The sequence below is a fragment of the Gavia stellata genome, chromosome 13 (genome assembly GCF_030936135.1).
Source record: "Gavia stellata isolate bGavSte3 chromosome 13, bGavSte3.hap2, whole genome shotgun sequence".
Taxonomy (NCBI): Eukaryota; Metazoa; Chordata; class Aves; order Gaviiformes; family Gaviidae; genus Gavia; species Gavia stellata.
This window is the reverse complement of record NC_082606.1, coordinates 8662001-8688013: the sequence shown is the minus strand read 5'-3', so window position 1 is coordinate 8688013 and position 26013 is coordinate 8662001. Positions and strand designations below refer to the sequence as shown.

The following is a 26013-nucleotide window of genomic DNA, read 5'->3' as shown; positions in this document are numbered from 1 at the left end:
TAGTGAAATTTCAACGTCATGACAAGATACTAATTTCAGCTGTGACTTTCTTTTACCATACTTGAGGGATTTAATTAAGTATCTGAATGAAAGCTGGATTGAAAAAAAAGCACAAGTTCTAATGCACAAACTTAGGAGCAGGTTGCCTGGGCAGGTTGTGGAGTCTCCATTCTTGGAGGTATTCGAAAGCTGTCTGGACATGGTCCTAGGCAACTGGCTTTAGCTGGCCCTGCTTGAGCATGGGGGGTGGACCAGAGAGCTTCCAGAGGTCCCTTCCAAGCTCAACTGTTCTGTATATTTAATTCTGCGCTTATTTGCATTCACTTTTTTAAAAGCTTGTTATACGTTCAAGGTGTGAAAATAGCTAAAATAGAAATTATACTGTTCAAATTGTAGTGAGAAACATCTGCAGTTTTCTGGACAGCGTCTGTGTTCCTACTTTATTTACAAAGTAAACATTACAAAGTAAATGCAACTAATGTCTGTAGATGTATGATCTGAATTTGTGGATGGCTAGTGCTGAATTGCTATCGACTCTCTTCCTATTCATTTAACGGAGTAAGGGTGTAGCATTATTTCTTCCAAAACACCTCTAATAGTTGTTATACTTGATATCTGGTCCCTACTAGTGAAATGCACTTAAGTAAGGTGGTTTGGTTTGCTATTGTAATGATAAAAACTTAAAGAAATAAAAAGTTTGAGCCAGATCTTGCATTACTTACGCATCGTGCTAAATTGTAAGTCTTGTGACGTAGCAAAACTGTCAAAAGGATGAAGCAACATGGAGTAAAGCAGTGGGAGCTGTTGCCTTCCTGGCAGTAGAAACTGTACACAACAGTGCAGTTAAAGGGGCTACAAGCAGTAAAACTCTCTCATTCATAGCAACCTCTCTCAAGTGCAGCTACCAGATAATGACCATGACAGTGTTTTATAGCTATGCTTTATCAAGTAGTTTATAAGCTTTTCTGTGTAAGCTTTAACTCTTCTGAGAGCTTTCCAGGTTTAAATATGCTTAGTAACAAGGAAGTATGTCTGCTTATAAACTTACTTTAGGAGTTTTCAGAAACTGCATCTAAATTGAAATTACTCAAAGTAGGAACAAGCTTACTGTTCTACTGTCATTTTATTAAGAAAAAAATACATTTAAACTTGCATGCCAGTGACAGGAGTGGCTAAAATGCTGAGGTTGGTGAACATGAATTTTTGCTATATGCTTAAATGAAACCATGCTGTTGCATGTGTAAAGTGTTGTGCAAAGATCTGTAGGCTAGACTATTTTACCTATATATGTCTGCTTACACAATTTGACATACAAGTGTTGTTTTAGAATTCTGTCACATGCTGAGAGATGTCTAAAACTTCTTCTAAGATCTAGATAACACTCATCTTTCCAACAGATGCAAAACTGTGCTTAGAATTGGATCATGAAGTATTGAATCATGTAGCTACTTCATTTAGCATGTTTAGTTAGTAAGTGTTGTCTGTCTTAATTGGTATATTCTTTACAATACCAATTTACAAGACGCATAGACTGATTTCTTAAACTGACTACTTAAAAATAGTCAGGTCTGCCTTATGTTCAAATATACAGGCTTGTGTTGGCGTTCTGCTCTATCTATTACTGTGTGCACTAATGTGCTGCAGAAGTAAATGTTCAAGTTGATGTATTGGTTATGTTATTGTTTAATGGATCCAGTTATTTGTAATTTTCCTGAATTTCAGCAAGTTGCTTTTAATTTGATAAAATAACTCATCACTATGTACCCCACTTATGCCTTGTTAGCCTATGTAGCTCTTTAATAGTTTTCTCATTATTTATCCTTTATGGTGAGTCATCTTTATTCTCAGTTTTTTGTCTTCCCTTATTGATTTCATTACTTGTGGTTCTTGCCATTAACTGTCTTATTAAAAGAAGACAACACAGAGGCAGCTGTCTCTAACCATCATTGGTTTTAGTCTGTGAATCTCTTCTCTCTCCCATCTCCTTTCCAATCTGTATTTCTGGTTTTTGTCATGCTTTTTTCCCTGTTGTTGAAATCCTGAATTCCTCTTAAGCAACAGAATATTGCAAAACTAAGCCAAAAAAAAAAACCCCAACAAAAAAAACCCCAACCAACAAACAGAAAAGCGCCTCAGTTTCCCTGAATCTTTTGCAAATACTGCAAATACTTTCTGATGATACTCTTTGTGGACTCTTCTCACTTGGTGGAAGATTCTTTTTCGTGCATGTCAGGAAACTTACTTGTCTGTTGGTTCAAGAAAACTGTCTCACAAAGCACTTTTTCTTTGGCTCATCTTTGCTTTGTGTGATTGTATCTTCATAACTTGATGAATTCCCCTTAGGATTCCATTGGGATCACTACTATAATAAGTGCTACTTTCATGCCTTATTTCCCTGGTAGAATCTACAGGCCATTTAAAGGTATGCCCAAAATAAGGTAGCAAAACTTTATGAAACAAAAAAAATCAGGTTCTTTGTTGTTGTTCACCACTTTAAGTATTGAACCCCCAAATTAGAGTTGGCAAGTAGAACTGTGTAGATTGGTTCGTTTTGGTCATTCGTTATGTGGTGGCAAGTACTTCAGCCTGACTCACAAGGCAGGACTTAAAAGGGGAGAAGAAACCTCAAGAATCCCTTAGAGATTCCCTTATAATCCAATTCTTCTTGCAAATATCTGGTTTGTAGCTATAGGAAATAGAGCTAAAAGAACTAGGAGCTGCCTAAAAGCAGCTTATGAGTGTAGAAGAAGAAATAGTCAGATACAGCTGATCAGCAGGAGAGTTCTTGTTTTGCAGATCTCTTCTGGCACAATGAGAATGAATAACATGAGTATGCGTTGAAACAGTTGTTTAGCTAATTTCCCCTTTTGTAATTTTTTTTTTTCTGAAATGTTGAATTCATGAGTGCTAAAGGATGAAGGGTTACAAGAGTAACCACCAAGTGTATAAAGCTCTATTAGGTCATCTGTTTTTTTTCTTTCTGCTGTCAGAATATGAGTGATGCAATGGCGATTCTACATAAGTTACAGACAGGTCTGGATGTCAATGTGAAGTTTACAGGTGTACGAGTATTTGAATACACCCCTGAATGCATAGTGTTTGATCTTCTTGATATCCCCTTGTACCATGGATGGTTAGTGGACCCTCAGGTAACTTTTTTTTTAATAATTCGAGCAGAATATAAGTTACTCTGAATTTTATTGGGGGGAGGGGAGATGCTTCAGAATTTTAACTGGAGTCAGTAATAATGATTATGGTAATGGATTTTTTTATATCTAGTCAGAAAAATTGGATTTTCTTCAGAGAGGAGTGAATACAGACTGTACATGTTTTTTAATGTTGTAACTTTGCAGAGACTAGGTCTGTAGTCAAGCTATGTTTCAAAACCTTCTATTATATTATTTAATAAACAGTAAACTGGTATTGTTTACTTAGGGGGGAAACTGGTGAGTTTGGCTGGAATAATTTGCCTCAGATTTTTTTTCTTTTAATGCCTTGTTCATGAAAGTTGCTGTTCTCTTATCCACTTGGACTTCCCCCTGCCCAGCTGAGCCAACTGGTGCCCCATTCTCTCCTCTGTCTGCTTTAGCAACAGCTTTTGATGTTAAGCATTAACTTAAGGATTTGAAATGAGATCTGAGACAGCAAAATGTGTAATAGTCTGGGCTAAAATTTTTTGGCCTAGTATTTTTAGGGGGATAATGTCCTCTCTTTCTTGAAACTCTTCTTATTTTCTTATAATTGCCATAGGCTTACAGTTGTGTTCTGTTCTTCACAAAGGTAAGTTCTCTGTTTTGTATGCTGTTCCTTCCTGCTCCAGGTTGCTGACATAGTAAAAGCAGTTGGTAACTGCAGTTACAATCAGCTAGTGGAGAAGATAATTTCTTGTAAACAGTCGGAAAACAGTGAACTGGTTAGTGAAGGTGGGTAACTTTTTTCTGTGCTTATCAAAGTATCTACCCTATCAAATCTTAGTTACATATTTTGTATGTGAGTCTTGGTATGTAGAGGTACAAGTGTGAAGAGCTGCATTCAGTCTGCTGAACTTCTTTCCCTGGGCAGGCAGACAGCACTGTGCTTGTCTTCTAAACTTCTCTGGTGCAATTTCCAAAACAAGGATTAGCCTCATTATCTTGATCTATTAAATATACTTTTTAAAAAGCGGGAGAGAACTTCCTTTTATGGAATCTGAATGCTGGCAATAATACCTTTTCAACTTGGCTATATATTATCTCCTATAATTAGAACATGAATTATATACTACATGATGACAAGGAAAAAATCAGTAATATTAGAAGTGGATATAGCATTTCTGAACATGAGAGGGTTATCTACAAGGCTGAGGTTTTAGCACTTTCAACTCATTTTCCCCTCTCTGAATGTGTTCCCTTAGATTTGTGGTAATAAGGGGGCATCTTAGTAGGGAGGAGATAGGAAAAATATTACCATTGTAACCAGGTTTTATATATTAGGAAGTATGTAATAGACACACATAACAGTATGTATTGCTTTTGTAGGATTTGTAGCTGAGCAATTTCTAAATAACACAGCTACACAATTGACATACCATGGACTGTGTGAGTTGACTTCAGCTGTCCAGGAGGGAGAGCTTTGTGTGTTCTTCAGGAACAACCATTTTAGCACCATGACTAAATACAAGGTATAGTCAACATTTTTGTCTTTACTGTTGTGATTGCGTTCTCATTTTAGAGCAAATCTTGTTTTTCCCCTATCTTGAAATAGAAATAAATTCCAGTTTGTTGTATGTAAGTACGGCTTACGGTGAATGTAAGGTCTGTAGCAAATGTTATTTGTGAATTATTGATTACAGTGTTTTAGAGATCAGGATCCATTATCACTTTAAATCTTCTTGTAGCTCTTCCCTTTATGTTCCGTTTGCTCCCTGTGTTAACTCCTTTTGTGGTTATGTATAATGACATACATTTCTTACATGGCTTAAATTTACTTGCAGTTTGTGATTGGAATGTTAAGGTTAATGAATTTATTTAATTTCTTGTTTCTGAGGATCTAAAACTTTGCTTTACATTTGGGCCAGTAGATGAGCAGCTCCATCATGGTGTTGAAAATACCAAACGTGGAGAAGTTGAGATGAGCTACAATATTGGTTTCCTTTGTTAAGGAAGAGGTGTGGTTTTTTTTTTTTTTTGAATCTGAAACTGGGGAAACAAAATGGTGATAATTGTGAAAGGTGTATTCCAGGCTACGAAAAGCAAGTGCTCTTGGGTTAATGCTTCTGGGACTTCTTCCTTCGTGGAATGGAAAATCTGGCTTGGCAAGTTTACAATTGTTTATCAGAGTATCTTCGTTCTAACACAACTTTGCTGTTACTAAGATGATAGTGTATTTTTATGTATCTGACTTGAGTAGAAAGGGGCATGGTCAAATTGTCTCTTAAGATTTAATCATTCCCTTCTCTTCAGTGATAAATGTGAATATTTTGAAGTACGCTTTTCATTGGCTTGCAATGTCAAATCATACTTAGAGTTAGACATTTTTCTCCAACATATGTATGCGTTTTTACCTTTGTGTAGAACTCTTGAAATTATGTTTTGGTTATCTGTTATTTAAGAAGACTAATTTCGTGTACACCTGCATTTATGAATAATGGTAATAAATGCAAAAAAAGGGGGTGTTTAACATACAAAAATGTTAAGGAACTACTGTTCTCGCCATCTGTTATATGGTAATGTCATACACCTTGTGAATGACACTAACTTTTCCATTTGGTAGTACTAGTCCTTTTTTTCTTCCTTAATCTGTTAATCTTGACTGTCAATGTGTATCTTTGGCATTTTGAATAACTACTCATAAGCTGATCTAAAGATCTGAATAGTCCTGATAAATAATGATTAACTCTACAAACAGATAACACATTTGGTTTTCTAATACCTTCTTAGAACATGTCTAAGATTTGTTTAAATCTATGTCAATTATATTCTCTTAAAGCAGTAGGACAGGTAAAAGGATATTTCTCCTCTCTTCTTCCCTTAAAAAAAAAAGGCTCTGGAATATATCTGCTTATGTTCAAAACTATAATTGTTATATTTCCTAATGAAGCTCATTTATGCCACAATTTTAAAAGGTATCGTTTTGCTTTTCTCCATTTTTCTAAATTTAGTTCTTGCAATAGCTGGTAGTAGTTTGTCATGTAAGCCTGTACATTATTTTATGGTTGCTTTCATTACGGGGAAAACAACCCCAACTGCAAAACAGTTTGGTTTGTAAAAGAAAATACTAAGTAGAAGTACAGATGTACTTTCTGGGTGCAAATAGTACCTAGATGTGTAGGAAACCTTTTTTACTTCATTTAAAGGATATTCCAGATAAAATATTTTAATCCTCCTGGAATTCATTAATTTTTGTGCTATAATTTTAAAATATAAAATATTTTTTGTATTAAATACAGTCAATGAGTATCACTTTGACCTTGTGAATTATCAATATAGAATTTTGTTTGTTGAATGTAGACTGTTTGTCATCTTCTGCAGCCCAGTATTTAGATTAAAGGCCAAAACCTGGTGTGTGTTTGTCAGTGCTTTATCAACTTCATACTTCTAAACATACACTTCTCAGTTGAGATCCTTTTTCCTTAAAGAAATAAAATGCAACACTTCAGTGAGTTAAATATCCTTAACCAATACTAGTAACACAGAACAGGTTAAGGCAGTGAGTAAAAATCTGTGTCTAAATTTTAACTGTAAGGACTAAATCCAAGTCCTAAGAAATAATACGTTAAAATAGTTGCAGAATAGTATTATTTGTTAGTTGTATATTTAAGCTTTACTGGTTTTAGGTCACTATGGTTTTAATCCTCTCCTTTTTGAGAAGTCTTAGACTTCTGAAATGCTGAGTTTTGGAATATGGGCCGTTACTGTATTTCATAGTCATTATGGTGACCTCGCTTGCAGCTAGTGTTCAATTTCCATGTTATATACAGGCTTTTAGTTCCTGGGGTTGTCACTTTTAAACAGTGTTGTTCATTTTGCCTTGTATTTCTGGTGAGTAGTACATTACAAAATTTGAGATATCAAGAAACTCTTTTAATAAAGACAGAAATTCTTTATTAATTTATTTTTAAAAGTCAGCAGTAACCTTTCTGTCTGTTTCTAATCTACCTAGCTACTTGCAATAGCTGTATGACTAGGTATCCTTTCATATCAAGGAAGTCAGAAATAGACTTGACTTGGGCTTCTAGCCAAGATAAGCTATCCAAAAATCTTTGGACCTCCAGGATACACATGAGTGCCAAATACATTGTTGTCACAGAGCTGAGATATTTTTTCAACTGCTTTACTCTTCCCTTTTGCTAAGTTTAATGCTAGCTCTGTAGGTTTTTAATGGAGTTTCTTTTACTTCACCATTTTAGCAGTAGTCAGCAGTAGCTGGATTATGGAGAAAAGTCAATCAATTAGGAAAACTGAAGACTCAACATACGCCAGAGAAAATGAAGGTGTAGAACTTTTAGGGCAAGAACTATGCAATTTGTTTGTCTAATATTGCCTTTCCCTCTTCCCTCTCCAAATCAATATAGGGAAACATACAAACGAAACAGTTATGAAGTTAAACAAAAGGGAATTATACATATAATAAGTTATGTACATATAATAAAACTTGTATATTTTTTAGAAACATTTACACGTTGCATAGTGGCAAGAACTTGGAAACATTGGGCATACTAGTGTCCAACTAGTATGATTGTTAGGCTGGTTAATCTACTCATGCTTCCTTTGTGTCCAGTGTCTCTATTGACTCCACAATAGTTCTTAATATTTTTGCATGGACAGTAAAGAAATTTGTAAGGAAGGCAACTGGAGTGACTTCTCACAAACCTGGCTTTCTTTTTAATATTATTTTTTAATTGTTACTAAATTAGCAATAATAGGTGGGGGTTTTTACTCTTAAGTGCTTCTTGCAAGATCGGAAATAGAATGGTTATGAACATACAGCAGGATTATGAATATCTGGTGTAGATTAGGGAGGAGGTATCAGTGCTGTTACATACTGTAGGCAAAAGCTTATTAACAGTCTCTGCTAGCAGATATTTAAAAGGCATTTCAACACTAGTTACAGGGATGAAGAAAATACTTTGGGCCTTGAGCTGGACAGTAATAGGTGAGAAGTTGTATTACAACACTTAAAAATTATTTAAAGAGTATTTGAGTTAGGAACAAGAGAAAATGCAAAAGGGGGAAAACTTTTTAGTTCACTGTCACTGTATTTGAAAATATTTGATACTGTTTTGAAATATTCCAGTTCAATTTAATATATGGATGCTTCCAAAAGGTTAATCTTTGGGCAGTAACTATTGAGCCATTTTTACATATCTTCCAAATTCCTGACTCTGGGAGTAAGAGTTAAATGGAAAGGGCTCATTCAATAATAATTTTCCCATTTTAGATACAGCATTCGCTTTAAAATTGTGGAAGTTGACGAGTAAAGTAACAATAGTAGAAGAATGGTGGCAGTGAGTTTTTTCAGAAATTACTATGAAAAGTTTTGAAGTAATCTTCCTCTGAGTACTTCAGTGTTCTTTTTTAAAGCTGCTGAGTTGATATTACAGTGTAATTCTGAAGATTCACAGATTGCATTTCAGAATAGACAATCAGTTCAATTACAATTTGCTTACTTGGTTTATATTATTTAATATAGCCTTGAATAATTAATGTTTTAGTATTAGTCTTCTGAAAATTGAATGAAACTTGCATAATAGAATGTGTTGTAATTTCTGATTTGAAAAAAGTTTGAGTATTAGGATCATGTTTATGTTTATGGAAGAATTATGTAACATACCTTTAAAAATTTCATTATTGCATATAAAAGAAAAGCAAATATGGCAATTCCGTAATATCTGTCAAAGTATAGTGAGTGTTAGTTAATAATGGCAGTTCGGTTATCCAATTCCTAATCTCTTTCACTATTATTTGACCATTTGTCCGAGTAGTCATTTATTCTACTTCCTGTCCCTTTAGTTGCATATTAATAGTCTTGGCTCATGTGATGAGACAGTAATTGCGTTCAGCTGTTAAAGATGTGAATTTTTTTTTGCCTTTGCTTTTCATTACACAGATAATAAATACATCAAATGATAATTCCCTAGATCAAGGAAAAACAGGACATATCACTGTGCACCCTCTTTTTCCCTTTTCCTCGTGTGTTGCACTGAGTGGAGCTGAAGGGCAGAAACTTTGTTTGGTAGGCTACAAATGTGGTGTAAAACTACAGGACATGTCAAGTTAGAAATCCCAGTGTTAGATTGGTTGTATATCACAATTTCTTAGCAGCTAGACTGACCTCATGATCTGGTAAGTGCTGGAGAATGGTGGCTGGTTCCTGACACCAGGCATGTTGTTACTTAGTGCAGCTCAAATTTAGAGGCAGCGTCAAGGTCACATGATAAAAAGATTTTCTCATATCACAAATGTCCTCGGTGGAGTTTGGGTGTGCCAGTGAAGTTGGCCTGTGAGCTGTTAGGATTGGGAAGAGAACATGCATGGCATTAAGAGTGCCTATAAAACCAGTCTGTAGATATGGCCTCTTTTTGCTTTTATTGCAAGTAGAAGGAACAGAAACATTGAAGTTCTAGGAAGACTGAGACTAATACAAGAAGAGCTGACTCCTCTTAATTTGTATATGAAACTGAAAGTTGTCCAATTATTAACAAAAGTTACATGAATATTAGCAATATTGTGAGGGTCCTTGGTAATCTGTTTGGGTTTCTGAGAAATTGCATTCAATTATACTAATATGAAGTAGAGATCAGAGCACTTGATAAAAAACAAAAAAGGAAAGATTACTCTCTGATCTGTGCTTTCCCATTTTTCTTTCATTCCAATAAAGTGAAAAAGAACTCTGTCTCTTCACAAGTAGTAGGGAGCCTGTGTTTGTTGGTTTGCTAGGGTTTGTTAAAGTAAAACAGCATGTTTTTAAACTATACAGTTGGTATTGGATTTGGAATGGTATTGTTCAGGTAATTTGGTGATACATAATGCAGTTCATTGCCTTTCATCAGGGAGCTGTATTAAAATGTTTTATTTACTCTAAGATGACATTTTAAAAATCAGTATTCAGGTATAGTTCAACTGGGGAAGTCTTAAAAACAGAAAGTAAGAATATTTCAAACAAGTGTTAGCTTTAAAATATTTTTGAACGACAGATACTAGATTCTAATCCCATAAAGGTAATGATATACTTTAATAATAGTGTGTGTGACAGTTCAGCGTACAATAGTTGGGAGATTATGAAAGCATTAACATTTTCCTATTTCATCATTATTATTAATCAGTTACACTGTTTATGAGCTGTTTAAGAAGTAATTCAAAATATATGGCATAGTAGAGGAAAACTTGACTCTTCCTTTTTTTCTTCTTAGGTTTTGTTTGAATCAATGTACTGGTCAAAATAAAATTTAAAAGGTTCAAATACACTTACCTTAAATATTCTGTGGGGTTTTTTTTACTTTTTTTTAAAAGACTACTTTATATATAAGAATATGCTGTGAAATAGGTATTCTGTGCAAATTGGAAATGATGTGATACTATTTCCTTTTATTTTTGGGGGATGATTCTTAAGCATCAGAAGTAGCATTCAGTTTTTAAGCAGGTTTCTGAGGGAAAGGTGATTCCTTAGATCACGTTATGTGATCAGACTTGCTGCTGACAATTGTATTTATGTCTGTAAACCCCCCTGTGCTGGGGTAACTGCTGTTGCAAAGCTTGAACATATAGTAGTGTCCTTTGTGGGTTTTTTATGTGTTCTGTTTGGCCTTTTGTGTAAGCGCATCTTGTGATATTAGGTAATATTAGAACAATTGCTGCATGTGAATCTTCAAATAATGTTTTTGTTGTGTCGTATGACCTACCAGCCACAGAAGGGATGGCTGTAAACTTAGTAGGAATGAAGAGATCTGATGTTAATTTCAGCATCTCTTATAGACAGTCCTTAATGACTTGAGAGAAATCAGTGAGCAAGTTCTGTACTTGTTGAATAGGGGTGATGTTTTCATAGTTTGCCTTCAAGCCTTAGAGCAGGAACTGCCTCTTGTGTTTTGGTACATCTTTAGCACAGTGATCTTTGAGAACCCTTTGTGTGCTGCTGTAATATAAATAGCAAATTTTTGGGGATGTCACAGTAAACTGCTTTGATTTTTACAGCTAAAATGCTGCAACAAGTTTTGCATTTAATATCTTGATCTAGTACATGCAGTAATATTAACAGAAGCTTCAGTCTTGATGTGCTGTATGGTTGTAGTAACATTCTTGCTTTGCAGTATAGTTCTAAAAACATACAGAAGGTAGGATAAGATTAAAATCTAACTTAAATTGAAATTTAAACATGGATGTTTGTGCTGCTTTGCTGTCCCTCAAACATGCAGCACCATCAACTTTTAGTGGAGATCTGCTTTTATAATTTCCCTTTTAGCTCCTTTCCCATTCCTTCAACCTGAGCTTGCATTTTATCCTTCCTGTACCCTGGCTTCTAGACTTGTTAGTGTTGTCTCTTTCATTCCCAGACCAGCCCATTTTATAGTTTCAGAGTTTGAAATTGAGAAATTTGGCCTTGTGGAACTGTAAAAAAGACTAAAATCCAACAAAAGGTGGGTTTTGGTGACAAGCGATAGCAAGAATCTTAAATTTAGTTTTTTCAATTGAACTTACCCTCAAATTCTGTCAAAACCCACTTAAAACATGAAGTCTGAGATGTGGTCATTTTGAGGTAATACCTCTTAGATTATTTGGAAAGATCACCTTTGTCTCCAGAGCTTGCCTTTGGAATTTAATGTGATTTGTCCTGGGATTTAAAATTTACAGAGCCAGTCTTGAGGTATACTACTTAGGTGTGTTTGCAAGGAGTTATCAAGGTATATAGTCATGTTCTATATTGGTTTTTAGTCAATATGAACTTTCATTAATAATGAAAAATAACAGCATGGAATACAGAAATTAAGTGTGGCTGTTAATTTAGCAGTGAATACCGGTATCTGCTGTTTTAATGCTGTATACTGATTCACTTAAAAATGTAAACTTTCTAAAAAATCTAAATGAATGTTTTACTGGAATGCAACAGTTGTATTAGCTCATCATTTCTGCTAACTGTATCAGATTGTAAAAAATAATTTTTTAGCTTTACAAGTTTTCTTTATTCTTCTGCATAGGGTCAGCTTTACCTGCTGGTGACAGACCAAGGCTTTCTTACAGAAGAGAAAGTTGTTTGGGAAAGCTTACACAATGTGGATGGTGATGGAAATTTCTGTGATTCTGAATTCCATTTACGGCCTCCATCAGACCCTGAAACTGTCTACAGAGGGCAGCAGGATCAAATAGATCAAGTACTGGATTTCTGCCTTTCTGTTGTATTTTTCTGTTTGCTTGTGACTATATATAAACAATTACTACTTATTTTTAATCATATATATGTATACTTACACAGATGTGTATGTATGTGTACGCATGCATATATAAGACTATAAAAAAATTCTTTAGACACTTAGCTTGGGGTTCTTAAAAGTGCTACTTTGAAGTATTAGCATGACTTCAAGGGAGGAAGAGTAAGACCAACCATGAATAGTTGGAAAATCTGATTTTAATCTCTCAGAATCCACTTCAGCAAAGAATTTATTCAGGTGAAATAAGTATATGCTTTGTATATGGAAACAGAAACAGCACTGTGAAACTTCTCCCCCATAACAAATAAATTTCAACTCATTAATATAGTCGTAACTGAACTTTGCCTTGTGATGCCCACTTTGCTGAATGTAGGACAAAAGCCATAGTGAATCCTGTGTGGTGGTGGTTATTTGCTATTCTTAACTATACATAATAGTTTCCAGAAGTTGTGTCTGAGGTGGGACTTATTTATACCAGTTAATGCATAAGCACATAGCAAGACCAGGCTCCTTGGAAATCTTACATTCTGAACAAGCAAAATAAGTTTATCTTTATAATAATCACCATTAATGTTTTTTAAATACTGGGGAAAAAAATGAATAAGCAGATGCTTTTTAATAATTCAAGCACTGTCTCTCTCTCTCTTGTAGAATAAAGAATCTGGCATAGATAACAGGGCTAGTAATATCTTGAGTTGCTCTCTGTTTGGATATATCCCAAACTACCTTTTGATTATTTTCTCATCTGTTTACAAGTTAAGTGTTCCTTATTGATGTACTCTCATCATTGTTCAGTAGAGTGGGGACAGATACTCTTATCAAGCATAAATCAGAGTTTTAATTAGAAATGGCAAATTTCAAAGAAACAGCTTCAAAATCTTTACTTCTACCTAGAACTGGTATGAGCTGACACGGTCTTTCTTTTGTGGCTGTCCAGGTAATGGTATCAAAACCTGAAAGCAGGTTTTTTTTATTTAGCTTTTGTGTTTTGTATGCTGTGACATAGGCACTGTGAAAGGAGAAATGTAAAGTAGCCATTTTCAGCCTTTCTGCAGTTCAGGTTATGAACAGGTTCTGAAAAAAATTCCCGTTTTCCATAAGGTAAATGTATTTGAAGATGAGGCTAGGGAAAAAGGGATGGTACTGTGTAGCTGCACATACTGAAAAGTTCACTTGATATGACTTGGCTCTTTTCTGTGTGAAAGAGCATTAATAAAAAATTTTACTGTTTAGGATTATCTGATGGCATTGTCTCTACAACAAGAGCAGCAAAATCAAGAGATTAACTGGGAACAGATCCCAGAAGGAATCAGTGATCTAGAGCTAGCAAAGAAGCTCCAGGAAGAGGAGGACAGGAGAGCTTCTCAGTACTATCAGGAACAAGAACAAGCAGCTGCTCAGGTCCAGGTAAGAAAGCATTATTACAGAATATGATCATGAGTTTTAGAGAGTATTAACTTAGTAGTTACGTAGACACATCTATGTTTGTAAATGAAATTCAGACTGGTGAGACTGCCATTTACATTCTATACAGCAAGTGACAAGATGAATATAGGAATCCTAAGAAATACACTATAATTGTTGGAATATGCATGCAGATATGGCAGTTGCTGCCACTTAAATACTTTAAAGCAGTCCTAACCTTCTAAATCAGGGTTTCATTCATACTATTTAAGTTGGAACGATGGCATGAGTTAATACGTAAGGTTACAAAGATTCTATTAGCTAATATTTTACATTACTTGCAGATCAGCATTCAATGAAGAGCTTTTTGATAGTAGTCAAAGTTTTGTCTTTATTTTGTCTTGCAGAAGTTTGTTGCTTTACATTTTTAGGTGTTTCCATCTATGATACCATGTGAATCTATTCAGTCCTGTTTCAAACAGTTTGTCCCAGTATACCTTTCTGTCCCCTCCCCATCCCCATAAGCAGTTGTATTCAAAATGGCTTGAAGAATGTGATTCATCCACATGTATATACAAAATTGCCATATAATTGAATCTTGTGTGCAAGAGGCAATATTTAAGTTGGTGTTCTGGATTCAGGAGTTCTTAAGCACTGAAGACTCTTAAAACTGCTTTTATTTACAAATATGTAAAAAATAATTTGTATGCTGGCTGAATTGTTGATAGCCTGAAGCAGTTCAGAACCATTAACTGATGTGCTTGTTTTGACAATTAAAAGTTGTGTTATTTCCACTGCTTATTGCTTTAATAGAAACATCAGTAGCTACTTCTAAGACAAAGATTCACTACTGCTGGCTGCAAAAAGGTAGCAGGAATGCAGTAACCTGCTTAACAGGATTTAACAGCATGCTTATTTGCAGCTATGAATGGGTAACAGCTAGAATAGATGATGAATTAACAAAACTGATGTTGCCTTTGTATACCAGCCCCCTTGCCAAGTTCTTAACTAGTTTCTAGTCACAAACAGCTGCTGCTTTGCCATGTCTAGCTGTCAAAACCAACACTTTCACTCTGCAACTTCTGAAACGTGGATTATGTTCTTATAAAAGAAACTAGGAAAAATTTCCAATACAGTAATATAGAAGTGCCAGAAAATGCTTGAAGCTAAATTTTGTTATTTGAAACAACCGATCTGAATATGTGGACACAATAGAAGGGACACACAGGACTTGAAATATATTTTCAGCCGACCTAGTTTTTCAGAAGTAAGAAGTTTTGTGGCAGTTCTGGACTATTGATATGGAAAGACCCTACCTGAGTTCTGCTGTTTGTGTAACACTTAAAACTTTTGTTTTCGAACTTGAACAGAGTAATACTTCAGACTGCATCTACAATAATGTTTGTTTTATTCAAGATTTTATTTTTTCTACATAGCAGGTGCAAGGTGCTGCTTCTCCAGCAAGTGGAAGACAATCTGGGAGTAATGAACGCAAACGTAAAGAGCCTCGAGAGAAGGAGAGAGAAAAAGAGAAGAATAGCTGTGTTCTCTTGTAATAGAAAATGGATTGCATGTCCTCAGAAGCAAAAAACAAGGAGTAAAAAGGAAGACAAACCTGTTACATGCCGCCTGTGCCTGATTACCCCATGGATTTTGTTAATGTTTCAAGAGAGGATGGGTGACTTTGTTACAATCATACAGACTTGCTTCAAAGTCATAGTGCGTGCTGCTCAAGATGGAATTCCAAATCACAGTTGGATGCGGCTGTGCTTTGAGTTAGTCATAAGAAATACTGCACCTTGTAGCTGAACACAAAAATCATGGCAAGTTCTGTGTCATAGTGACATCCATTACTCATTACATCAGTTAGTAAGCTATTTTATCTTCTACTCTAAACAAAGGAGATAATTCGTTTTGTGTGAGACTTTTTGCTGAAGTCTGTACACTAGCACAACAGAATTCTGTGTTACTTACATGGTATGAAACTATATCTTAGGCTGGGGTATAGTCTTAATGACACAAGAGCCCAAATAACAGCTGGGCACTGCCTCCTCGATGTGTCCAGATTTCTTTGCTTCTGGATCTGGTATGTTCGGTTTTTTGAACCCAGATTTATACTGTGTTACTGCTATCATTGCACCTCCTGGCCAGCTTTCTTGCCCCAAGAATATGTGACTTGAGAGGCATCATACAAAAAATTGTCATAGAAAATGGGGCATTTATTAATAAGCAAGATGAATATTGTTTGCTTTTCTTGCAATTACAAACTGGGTATGGCAACTCAGATGTTATCAGGGTTAAACAAGTAATTTTATAGGTAACTTCTTTTTCTTTTAGTATTTTTTCTCTTGTAGGTAAACTGGACCATATAAGTTTTTTTATTTATTGACCTCTCTATATGATAGGTGAATGATGAGAGGAAACTAAGGTCTATAATAATCATTATTCTATGTAAGAATGCAGAGTTAAAATAACTATCTGCCTTTTTTCCAGAAGTACCTTGAACTTTAACATGACGTTAACATGTCCACTTGTGTATTTAAGCAAGTGCACTGTAGTTAAAAACACACTTTTTTTGTTTGTTTTATAAATCACGTATCCTTAAAAAGCACACTTCTGAAGGGTGAGAGAGAAGCTAGGCTGCTCTCTGAGATTGTTTGGAAAGGTGGTCAGGTGTAATATTTTGTTTTTTTAAATCACTAATTTAGAATTTTTGGAAACCAGATTTTTCTAATTTATGGTAACCAAATAAACATGTTGCATCTTGTATTTATAGAATACAGAAACAGGATACTTGCTGAATTTTGAGGGAACCACAAATCTTCCTCCACTTCCATTAAGTCAATAACAATTACCTTCTTGCTGAACCTTTTTGATAAATATTTCTATTTAGCAATTTTTAGATACTTTTGAAAAAGGCTGCTTCTCCTGGACAACTTATGTATTCATGCTCTAAGCCTGGGTAAGTGCATTAGTTTACAATAATCTGGGAAAGCTAAGGCAGCCAGGTGGAATATGACATTCGTGGTTTCAGGTGTTTGGAGAATGTCTGTAAGAGAGAGGGTGTCTAAACACAAGTCCACTGGTAAAAAGCTGCTTTAAAATTATTTCAAGCAGACTTGCTGCAGTGATGGGAACCGGTCATCACATAAATCTTTTACGAACCCAGAATGAAAATCACACTGATAAAGGAAGAATGTCTTATAACTAAAGGGCCAGTTTGTATCACTTTTTTCTTCCATGCCTTTTTCTCTTTTGTGTTTTCCACTTTTGTTACAATTTCCCTTTTATAAAAAGTAATGAACGGTAGGAGGTCTCTAATACGCAAACTGTAAATTTAAAAATTTCTCTATTCTCTAGAAAAGTCATGCCCAGAAAAGTAATTTTAATACTTAATGTATGCAGTTCAGGTAATTTTCTATGCCAAAGCAAAGGTTGACGTCTTTTTTCCTTTGCAGCAGCCTAACTTCTTCAGACAAATTAACGTGATGGAGGATCACCGATATAATGACTTACCTACTTTAAGCAGATCAGAAAATATTCCAATAGTGTCAATAACAAAGACTTTAAGCCAGAATGTTGTTTAAAAACATTCTGTTACTAAGATTTTTCCAAATTTGTGTATTTACATTTATTTATTGACCTTGAAAAATAAATATGTCGAGCTAAGTGTTTGTTATCTTATTATTTTCAGTGACAGTATTGCCACTTTAAATTCCTTCTTGAACAAATTTAGCTGGAGCAGGCATTATGGCTATTGAGTATATCTTTTTGCCTAAGATACTTGCTTGTATTAGAAAAATTCATGTAACATTTCCAGTTTCAGACAGATGTGGCTAAAACCTAATATACTGTAGTTACGGTAATACTGTCATTTGGTCACAAAGGAAGAAGAGATAGATGTTAATGCTCATCATGAAGTCTGAACTTCAGATAATTCAGTTTCTTTTTCAGTAGAGGAGTAAAGGGTTTCAGGTTATTTGAGATGGCAGGCATGCTATTCAAACAGTTTTTTGTTAATATCCTTTTTTCTTTACAGGTCTTGAAGCTTTGGAAAAAAGGTAAAGAATTCCTGAAATCTAGGGCATTGTTCTGCACAAGTTGAGCTGTTAGTGGCAAAAGTTATAAGCAGATGAGCTTGTTAACACCCAAAATGAAATACATCTGGAAGCTTAATTTATACCCTACTGTGACTAACCATTCCAAAAGCAACTATCACAGTTGGTATCTATGACAGTATCTGATGATCAAAAAAAGCTGAACAGAGTTGTTTTTATCTGTAATAGTGAGCTTGGAAAACAATATTACAAAATATTTGTGGAGTACCAGAAAGACAATGTCTAGTTCTGACTAGTTACTTCATTTGCCTCTTTTTTGAAGCTCACGTTGTGGCAAAAGGGTAAAGATTTATACTTTAAATCTGTTTATACAATTTAGCATGCACATGCTCCAAATACCTATGTAATAGACATGGAAGTGTCCAGAAAAGTAGAGTAGAACTTGTTTTCCATTAGATAAAAGCTAGCACAGAAAACAGAATCATAGAATTTTTGTTGCATTGTAGTTGTGAACTAAAAAAAGCTAAATACAAGTATTCTTAAAATTAGCAAAATATTAAGCACTGCCATAGTGATAAATGTTCTTTTAAAAGGCACTTTGTAAATGCTCAAATATACCACTTTTCTTGTGACACTCATGGAATCTGAGACCCAACAAAGCAGATCCAAAGGAAGACTGTAATGCCAGAGGATGAAATTAGCATTCCTGAAAATTCACTTAAACACAATGCAAAAAATATATTTTGTAGCTAGCCATCTAGTTCATATTATAAAGTTTGTGTTCAGATTTTCTTTACAGAACTCTTCTTGTGGATCACAGGCACACAAGCTACAAGTGAAGCATATGCTCTCTGTGTACACTTGCATTGGATTGCCAGTCAATCTCTACACTCATTTGATATTTCACGTTATTGTCAAATGTTTCTTCAAACTTGTGTATACAAGTTCTTGAAAAAAAATTTCCAGTCTGTAATAAAGTCCTTGAAATGGAATCTTTCGGTGTATTCAGCAGGAAATACTCGAGTAGAAGGTGAAGCTGATGTACTTTTAACTGAACCTTTCTTCTTTCCTGCTACAATAGATCTATAACCCAAAAGTAGCTCTTTGCTTAGGTCAGCTTTCTTACCAGTAGGATGCTTATCATAGTCAATTGCTGGAATTTATACAAAGTACATCCTTGAATACAACATACTGAATTAAGAGCTGTATTTATTTTATATAAAAGTAGACTTCTTCTAAGGTTGTAACCTTAAACAGCAGGTGACTTAAGAAATGCAAGTTAATTGATGCAGTATCCTCACTAGAAAGCATATTAGAGAAAAGCAAAAATAACAAGCCTTAGTTTGGTTGCAATATAATGCTCACATTTTTTTCCATCTATGCTATGATAACAAGACCTTGGTAACAAGAAAAATCTGACACTGAAAAAATGTTCATATAGTCCAATGATAGCTAATGTCACATGCAAGAACTTAAACATATGCATTTTATCTTGTGATTCAGTGCAGTTATCTTTTTTTTAAGCATAACTAGCAATAGAATGTTACCAGTGTTGTTTTGAGTGGGAAAATTTGATGAGATGAATGACACCTCATACAAAATCATTTACACAGTCTTATTTGATGTTAATTTCCATTGTGTTTCCATATAGCTCCTTCTTGTTCACAGCTTGTTCTTACAGCTGTCCAGTAGAAAAGCAAAGTATTTAAGCTCAACTGTCATCCGCTCTGATGCGGAAGAAGTAGGGAAATGCTGAGGAGGAAAGACAGGCTGGAACATACAAGTCCCTACACCACCTCTTAAGATTGTTCAGGGATTTGTCCTTAATTTTGCTGTTACTTTAGGCATAAACAGCTGTAGCACAGCATGCAGTGGCCAAATCTTCTCACCCAGGTAATGACCAGTATGCTTATTTCATAGCGGGTTGGCAGTGTCTGTCCCTGTACACACTGTTCTTCACTCTCATAATGCTTCTAGGTCAAGACTAGCTGTTTGGATCCTCTAATAACTCAAAATATTTTTATTAAATGTTGGTTGTCTACTGTTCAATTTTGGTCATTATGTCAGCTCCATTGCTATGAGCTCTCTTTACCTGAAGAGTTAGCTCTAGAGAACTTGCTGAAACTTGGAAGTTATTTACTGCCTTTACAGTTCCTTTTCTGGTTTGTAGAATTACTTGCGCTCATGGAGAAGCTTAATGTGTTGAAATAAGTAATTCCTTGGTTTTTGAGGTTAAGAACTTTTATCTAGTTAATTAGAAGTCAAAATCCCATGTTTACTTGACAGCATAGAAAAATTTTCAACAAAATGTTGTTAGGTTTGGGAATTCCATAGGGAACAATTCAGATAAGTTTCAGTACTCCAAATTAACTGAAACGTTTGCTAGCTTAGTGTAAACATTATGCTTACAAAATAATTTATTGTAACAGTATGATGAAAATAAAGGCATCTGTTTCTCTAAATGTAGTCTGTTGATGAAATGTGAAATAAGGCACTGCGCAAGTGCTTTAATCACTAGTTGAGTCACATTTAAGGAAGTAGGTGGTGGTGGTGTGGCTAACAGTCTTGCTAGGGCCAAAAGTGAGTGAAATATGATTGTTTGATACAGTCAAACACTAAGCCAAATGTATATACATCTTGGGGGTGGACAGGGACACAAACTCATAAGTTTTCTATTTCTTTAATCTCTTGAGAACTGTTCTTTAGTGCTGACCCAATTTCCATTTAGGTCCCATCCAGCTTAAGTGATAACTATTGTGAAACTCGTAAATATGGGAAGCGATCTCATGACACCAGTGTCTCATGAGATGCCTTTAGCTCATACAAACTTAGATTCTCCATCACAGAGCTGGATGAAATAATGCAACACTTAGTCTGTCTCAACCTGTAGTTCATGTTCTCTTCTGTTGTTGAAGCTGTAAGTAAAACTTGCACAGACTTTTTGAGTTAAGACTCCAGCTGTAATTTTTCAAAGCTAAGATAGTGCTAAGCAGTTTCGAAAATTTCACCTGATATAGTTGAGCATTTTTTAGATTTCTTCTAAACATGTTTCAGAAGAAGCTGGGTTAACTGGTATTTTTGTCTGAAACCTTCTGTTGACTTCTGTTCTGGTTCACTGGCACATGCCAAGAAAAGGGTCAAAATTGCAAGTAGAAGAAACACCACTGTGTCAGTAAACTTAAATCAGCTGAGTAATGGGTACATCCTTGGGTTTTGTCATCTCTTGTTTTGGGGAACTCCTGAATAACAATATGAAAACAGACAATTTTTTCCCCTTTATATGAACTGGCCATATCTAGTCATTAATATTTGCATTTAGTATTTTTTCTTAAGCCTTGCTTATGTGGTCCAGTCTTTGAAGCTGATGAGTTTATGTTTATGTTTGTAATCTAATAAACACTGCTGAGCATTCCTATACTAATGCTTCTGCCTTCAGACACAGAAAGAACACTGACAAAATCAGTATTTACACTTAGCAACTCTGATGCTTTTAAATACAAGAGCTGTAGAAGAGTTAAAGGAAAACTGTAAATAAACCTTCTCACCATTGCCAAAACATTCTTTTTGGCAATGGTAAATTATAAAATTTGATGGAAATTATAAGATCAGATATAAGAAAATATTCATGTTGCATCTCAATGAATACAGAACAGGCAGGAGTTTTACAAGATCAGCTGTGTTAGCCAGCTACTGTTGAAAGGCAGTCTGATTTGGTGCCTCGCTTCCTTTACTGTAAATTCATGCAGCTCATGAAGACACAGTGTAGTTTATTGAGACATAACCATGCCATCTTTATCTAGTAAATGCTAACAATCCACAATGATATGGACTTCTCCATGTAATGTATGAATTCCAAGTACATATTGTTATTAAGTCCATATTATAATTTATTATATGTGCTAGCTATAATGAAGCTAGCGTGATTATTTCTGCCATGCTATAAATGCATATACTTTCTGTGAAAGGAATACAGAAAATTAGATGACTGCTTTCCTAATAGCCTTTGAAACTACTTTGAAATGTTCTTTGTAATACTGTCTTTTTCAGTCTTGGGAAATTAAAGAATGCATAAAAGTTTCTGAAGAACTGTTATGATTTGACACAATGTTGTTCTTGTCTTGTAGTATGTCTATATGGAACATAATATTATGAAAAAATGCCCACCTTAACATTTGATTTTGTAAGAGTGTTGTATTTAGCTATATATGCTGCAGTCGCCTTTTAGAACTAACAAACTGCTGCATCAGTAGCCAACCTATGCTGTAGAAATTTCACTGGAAGGATTTAATAAATATTAGGAAAAGAATTATTTCTAAACAAAATAATGTAAAATTTTGGTTTGGTTTTTTTACTTCTGTCTCTTGTGAATTGCAATACTTAACAGTTCAGGGTTATCTTACAGTCACAGTAATTAGTGGTGGCTGAATACATCTTAGGATCCTTTTAAACTTCCAGAACAGTATTGCAATACTTAACACTTGTCCTAAATCTTTTTTTATTAAATAGCTATCCAGTCCAACTTTACACTACCAGATACAGCCATGAGGAGGAACATGACATTTCAGTATAGACTTACACAAGCCAGTTTCATAATTATTAAAAATTTTCATAGTTATTTACCAACATGTATCAGCTCTGCAAGCAGAGAGCTGGGAGAAACCACTGAAATAAAGCCTGTACTTCCACCTTTAGCTGGAACTTCCAAAGGGTGTAGAGGAAGCTGATGACCAATACTATTATTTTGAAAAATCTCAGACCAAATAAAGTTTTAATCTATGCTGTTTCTACCTTTTTTTTAAGAGGAAAGCTAGTGTTAGATTATCCTGTGTATTTTTAGAGAAAAAACAAGCTCAGTTTTGAATTTAACTGTGTCTTCAGATTTGCTAGCTTTCTAGCATGTTACCTGTTCAGCATTTTACACTGATTTCCAATGGAAATTTTTCTTTCCAGTATTTTGGTGTCAGGGCATCAACAGGTCTCTAATTTTAGGGCTTCTGTCATTGCAGATTAACCAGAGTCAAAATGAGCTGGTTTATATTAGTTACTAGTTTTGTTTACAATTGGGTTTTAGTGAAGTCTTTCAGACTGAAAGTTTGAAAACAGGTTCTATATGAGGTGAGTAAATAACAGTATCATTTTTTTGGCCAATTGCAACCCTGCAATTGAGTTGTATTTACTATAGGAAAAAATCATTGCTGTGGAAATAAAATCCTTCTTTTGCTTGGAAAAGTATAGTAGCTGGTTGTCTTCAAGACCACTGCAGATAGGTACAGTGAACCAATGAACCTGCTTGTGAATTTTAAAACTACTTAAAAATCAGCATTTGCATTTCTTATCATGAATAGCTGCAATAATTACATGTTTCCATTTCATATACTCAGTTTACAGCACTATGCTTGCATATCTGGATTTCTTACATGCTTTCTCTTTGAGGCTGGCAAGGGAAAATAACTTTTGAGAACCCATTCAAAAAGCGACCATAAGTACAATGATTTCAAGAGACAAATCTGTTGTAGCAAGCGTTTCTTCACCTATATTTTGATAACTCTTGAAATCACTAGTGCTGTTCAGTCATGCTCTTTAACGTAACATGTCGCACAGTTACAGTACAGGCGTTCATTAAATAAGCAAGACTCTAGTTTTGATACAGTTTGTATTTGCAAAAAGAAAGCAGTTAATACTTCCCCTCAGGTTGCTATCAGATTGTATTAGACAAGTTAGTTATGTCAATTGTGAATGTTTTTTTTTCCCCTATATACACTATTTGCAGTGTATAATCACTGTTTACAGGTAAAGGCTCAAAAAATTTGATAGTGGTACTTTATAGAAAGTATCAAGTATCTTGTCCTTTCCCACAGAAATAAATTCTAAATCCGTTGCTACTTGCTCAGTACTAGTTCTTACATAAAAAGTCACAGAATGTTAGTACCTTACAGCTACTTTGTTTATAAGGGAGTGGAAAATACTGTCATCAGTTCTCCCACAATAACCTGATAGAGCTTTAATGTTAAATGACAGAGTTTTGGTTTATCTTTCATATTACAGTGAAAGAAGTTTCAGTGAAAGAAGTTCTTGCCAAAGTTTTCACAAGTGATTTTTGATTATCCTTTTATCTGGTGAATAGATGCTTAGCTACTATTTGTAGAACTTCTGATAATCGCTTTTTTTACATACACACGTAAGCTTATTAAAGAAACTACTGATGAAACGTACAAAAATGAGTCCTACAGAAGTTGGCCCTAGTTCTCCAGTGTTAAGTCAAATATTTGTTACCATGTTAACTGTCTTGACTGGGTCTTTTTACAATGAAATTATAAAACAAACAAATTATGTATTTTATGAAAGTTCCAAAAGACTTCTCAATTAGTAATGTCTTCAAGATGCCATGCTTAGACTCACCAGAATTGTGCAATTGCTTTGTTAAATCAGCAGTTTAGTTGTGAGCCTGTTAGTCACCTAATGTTTACCATGATCTCTACATTTAGTTTTAAAAGGAGATGCAAAAATAAAAGCTAATGCAAGCTACTGTAGATTTACCAAGGGGGAGAAGTTAAATTTTAAAAAAACTGTATTTTAAATATGCATGACATGATTAAATGTAGTCATGCAGTACCATTTGCACTAATATATGTGACTGAAATCCTTTCCGTCATGATGTTACACCATTATCCAACATTGTAATGGCATCTACAAGTTCAACTACTGAATGTTTTGCATTTTAAAAGCCTTAATTGTTTATATTGAATTAATGTTTTTAAAAACTATAAGGAAACAAGTTTTTCCTTGTAAATTGTTAAGATGATTTTGAACACTTAAATAATTTTCAGAGTAGTCCATTTATGTATCTTAATACTCCTTTTTGTTTGTGTACCACAAAAGAAAAACTGTTAAATTCTGTTATCTTTTTAAAAGTGTCTCCAGTTATCAGCCCCTCTATAGTTTAAGGTCTTTACCCTCTTGATTTATTTTAGTGAACAATCTTCTGAAATTCACTGTATGTAAATAAATTTAAGTGAGCGAACTTAAATACCTAAATGAAATGCTTATTTAAGTTCTTTCCTAATAATGAAAGTTGGATGAACTACTAAGAAAAAATATCTTGGTCTAGAAAAGAGAAGGATAGACCTGTTGATATTAATATTTTATAAATTCAAAGGTTCTGGCAATTTGTTTTCAATCAGATTTTTTCCCCTTCATCCTCGTTTGTTTTAATATTTCAAGTGAAATATCTACATATGCACAATCACACTTTAATTAAGCAAACCAAGAAATATTATTTATACCTTTACCAGTTGGAGTGTGCATTTAGACCTCTTTACTGTAAGCAAGACAGATAAAGTTGCATCTGAAGTTTTATTTTTGTACCTCTCTATAGCTTCGTCTTAAGGTTATAAACCTTCCCATTTGATCCATTAGCTACTACACATTCATCTTATAGCAAATATTTATTTTGTATGTGTTGTCACACCTAATGAAGCACAGACTGCAGCCAAATGGAGGTGTACTTCTTAATGCATTCTGTTAACTTGTACTTTAACTGCTGCAAAAAACCTCAGTAAATGGAATGTCTTAGATTTTTCTTCTAAGAATTGAACACCAGAGAAGATATTAAATGCATCAAGATAAGCTACTTATAAATGTGTCCTGACGCATTTGCTGACACAGCATATTTCTTTTGTTTAAACCTAAATATTTGTCAGTTGTGAATATTCACAAATGAGTAATTATAGAAAATGCTGTCATACCAGGTTTCTCTCTCCTCCCATCTTTCCTGAAAGACTATTTACTCAAAACCAATTTAGTTTAACTTATTTTCTGCTATTTAATTCCTCTGGAACACTGCAGATACTTAGCAGTTATTCCACACAGGAAAAAGACTGTAACTGAGGATGGCAAAGATTCGTGTGCAACATAAGCATGTTCTTGCTGGCTCTTGCCTTAAAATTTGTAACTTAAATAAATAATTCTTTAAAAGACAATCTGGACCAGTAAAAACTTCCAGCTCTTATTCAAATACTACTTTACAAGCTCTTCTGTTAGCAAGGTTAATTTCTGTAACTATCCAATTTGGTAAAACTGTGTAGTAGATCAGATTTGCTTTTTTTTTTTTTAACCTGCTGAACAATGGCATTGTAACTATATACTTAT

At 34.5% G+C, this 26013-nt stretch overlaps 1 protein-coding gene across 1 annotated transcript in view; it reads left to right on the top strand.

Moving 5' to 3' along the window:
- The window catches only part of MINDY2 (MINDY lysine 48 deubiquitinase 2), a 32687-nt gene extending 12154 nt beyond the window's left edge, over positions 1–20533 (top strand). The window contains exons 4-9 of the mRNA XM_059824122.1: positions 2991–3149; positions 3821–3923; positions 4518–4660; positions 12173–12346; positions 13637–13810; positions 15244–20533. Of these exons, the coding sequence (XP_059680105.1) occupies positions 2991–3149; positions 3821–3923; positions 4518–4660; positions 12173–12346; positions 13637–13810; positions 15244–15363 (873 nt within the window). The 3' untranslated portion in view covers positions 15364–20533. The remainder of the gene's footprint in view (positions 1–2990; positions 3150–3820; positions 3924–4517; positions 4661–12172; positions 12347–13636; positions 13811–15243) is intronic.
- The last annotated feature ends 5480 nt before the right edge of the window (positions 20534–26013 follow it).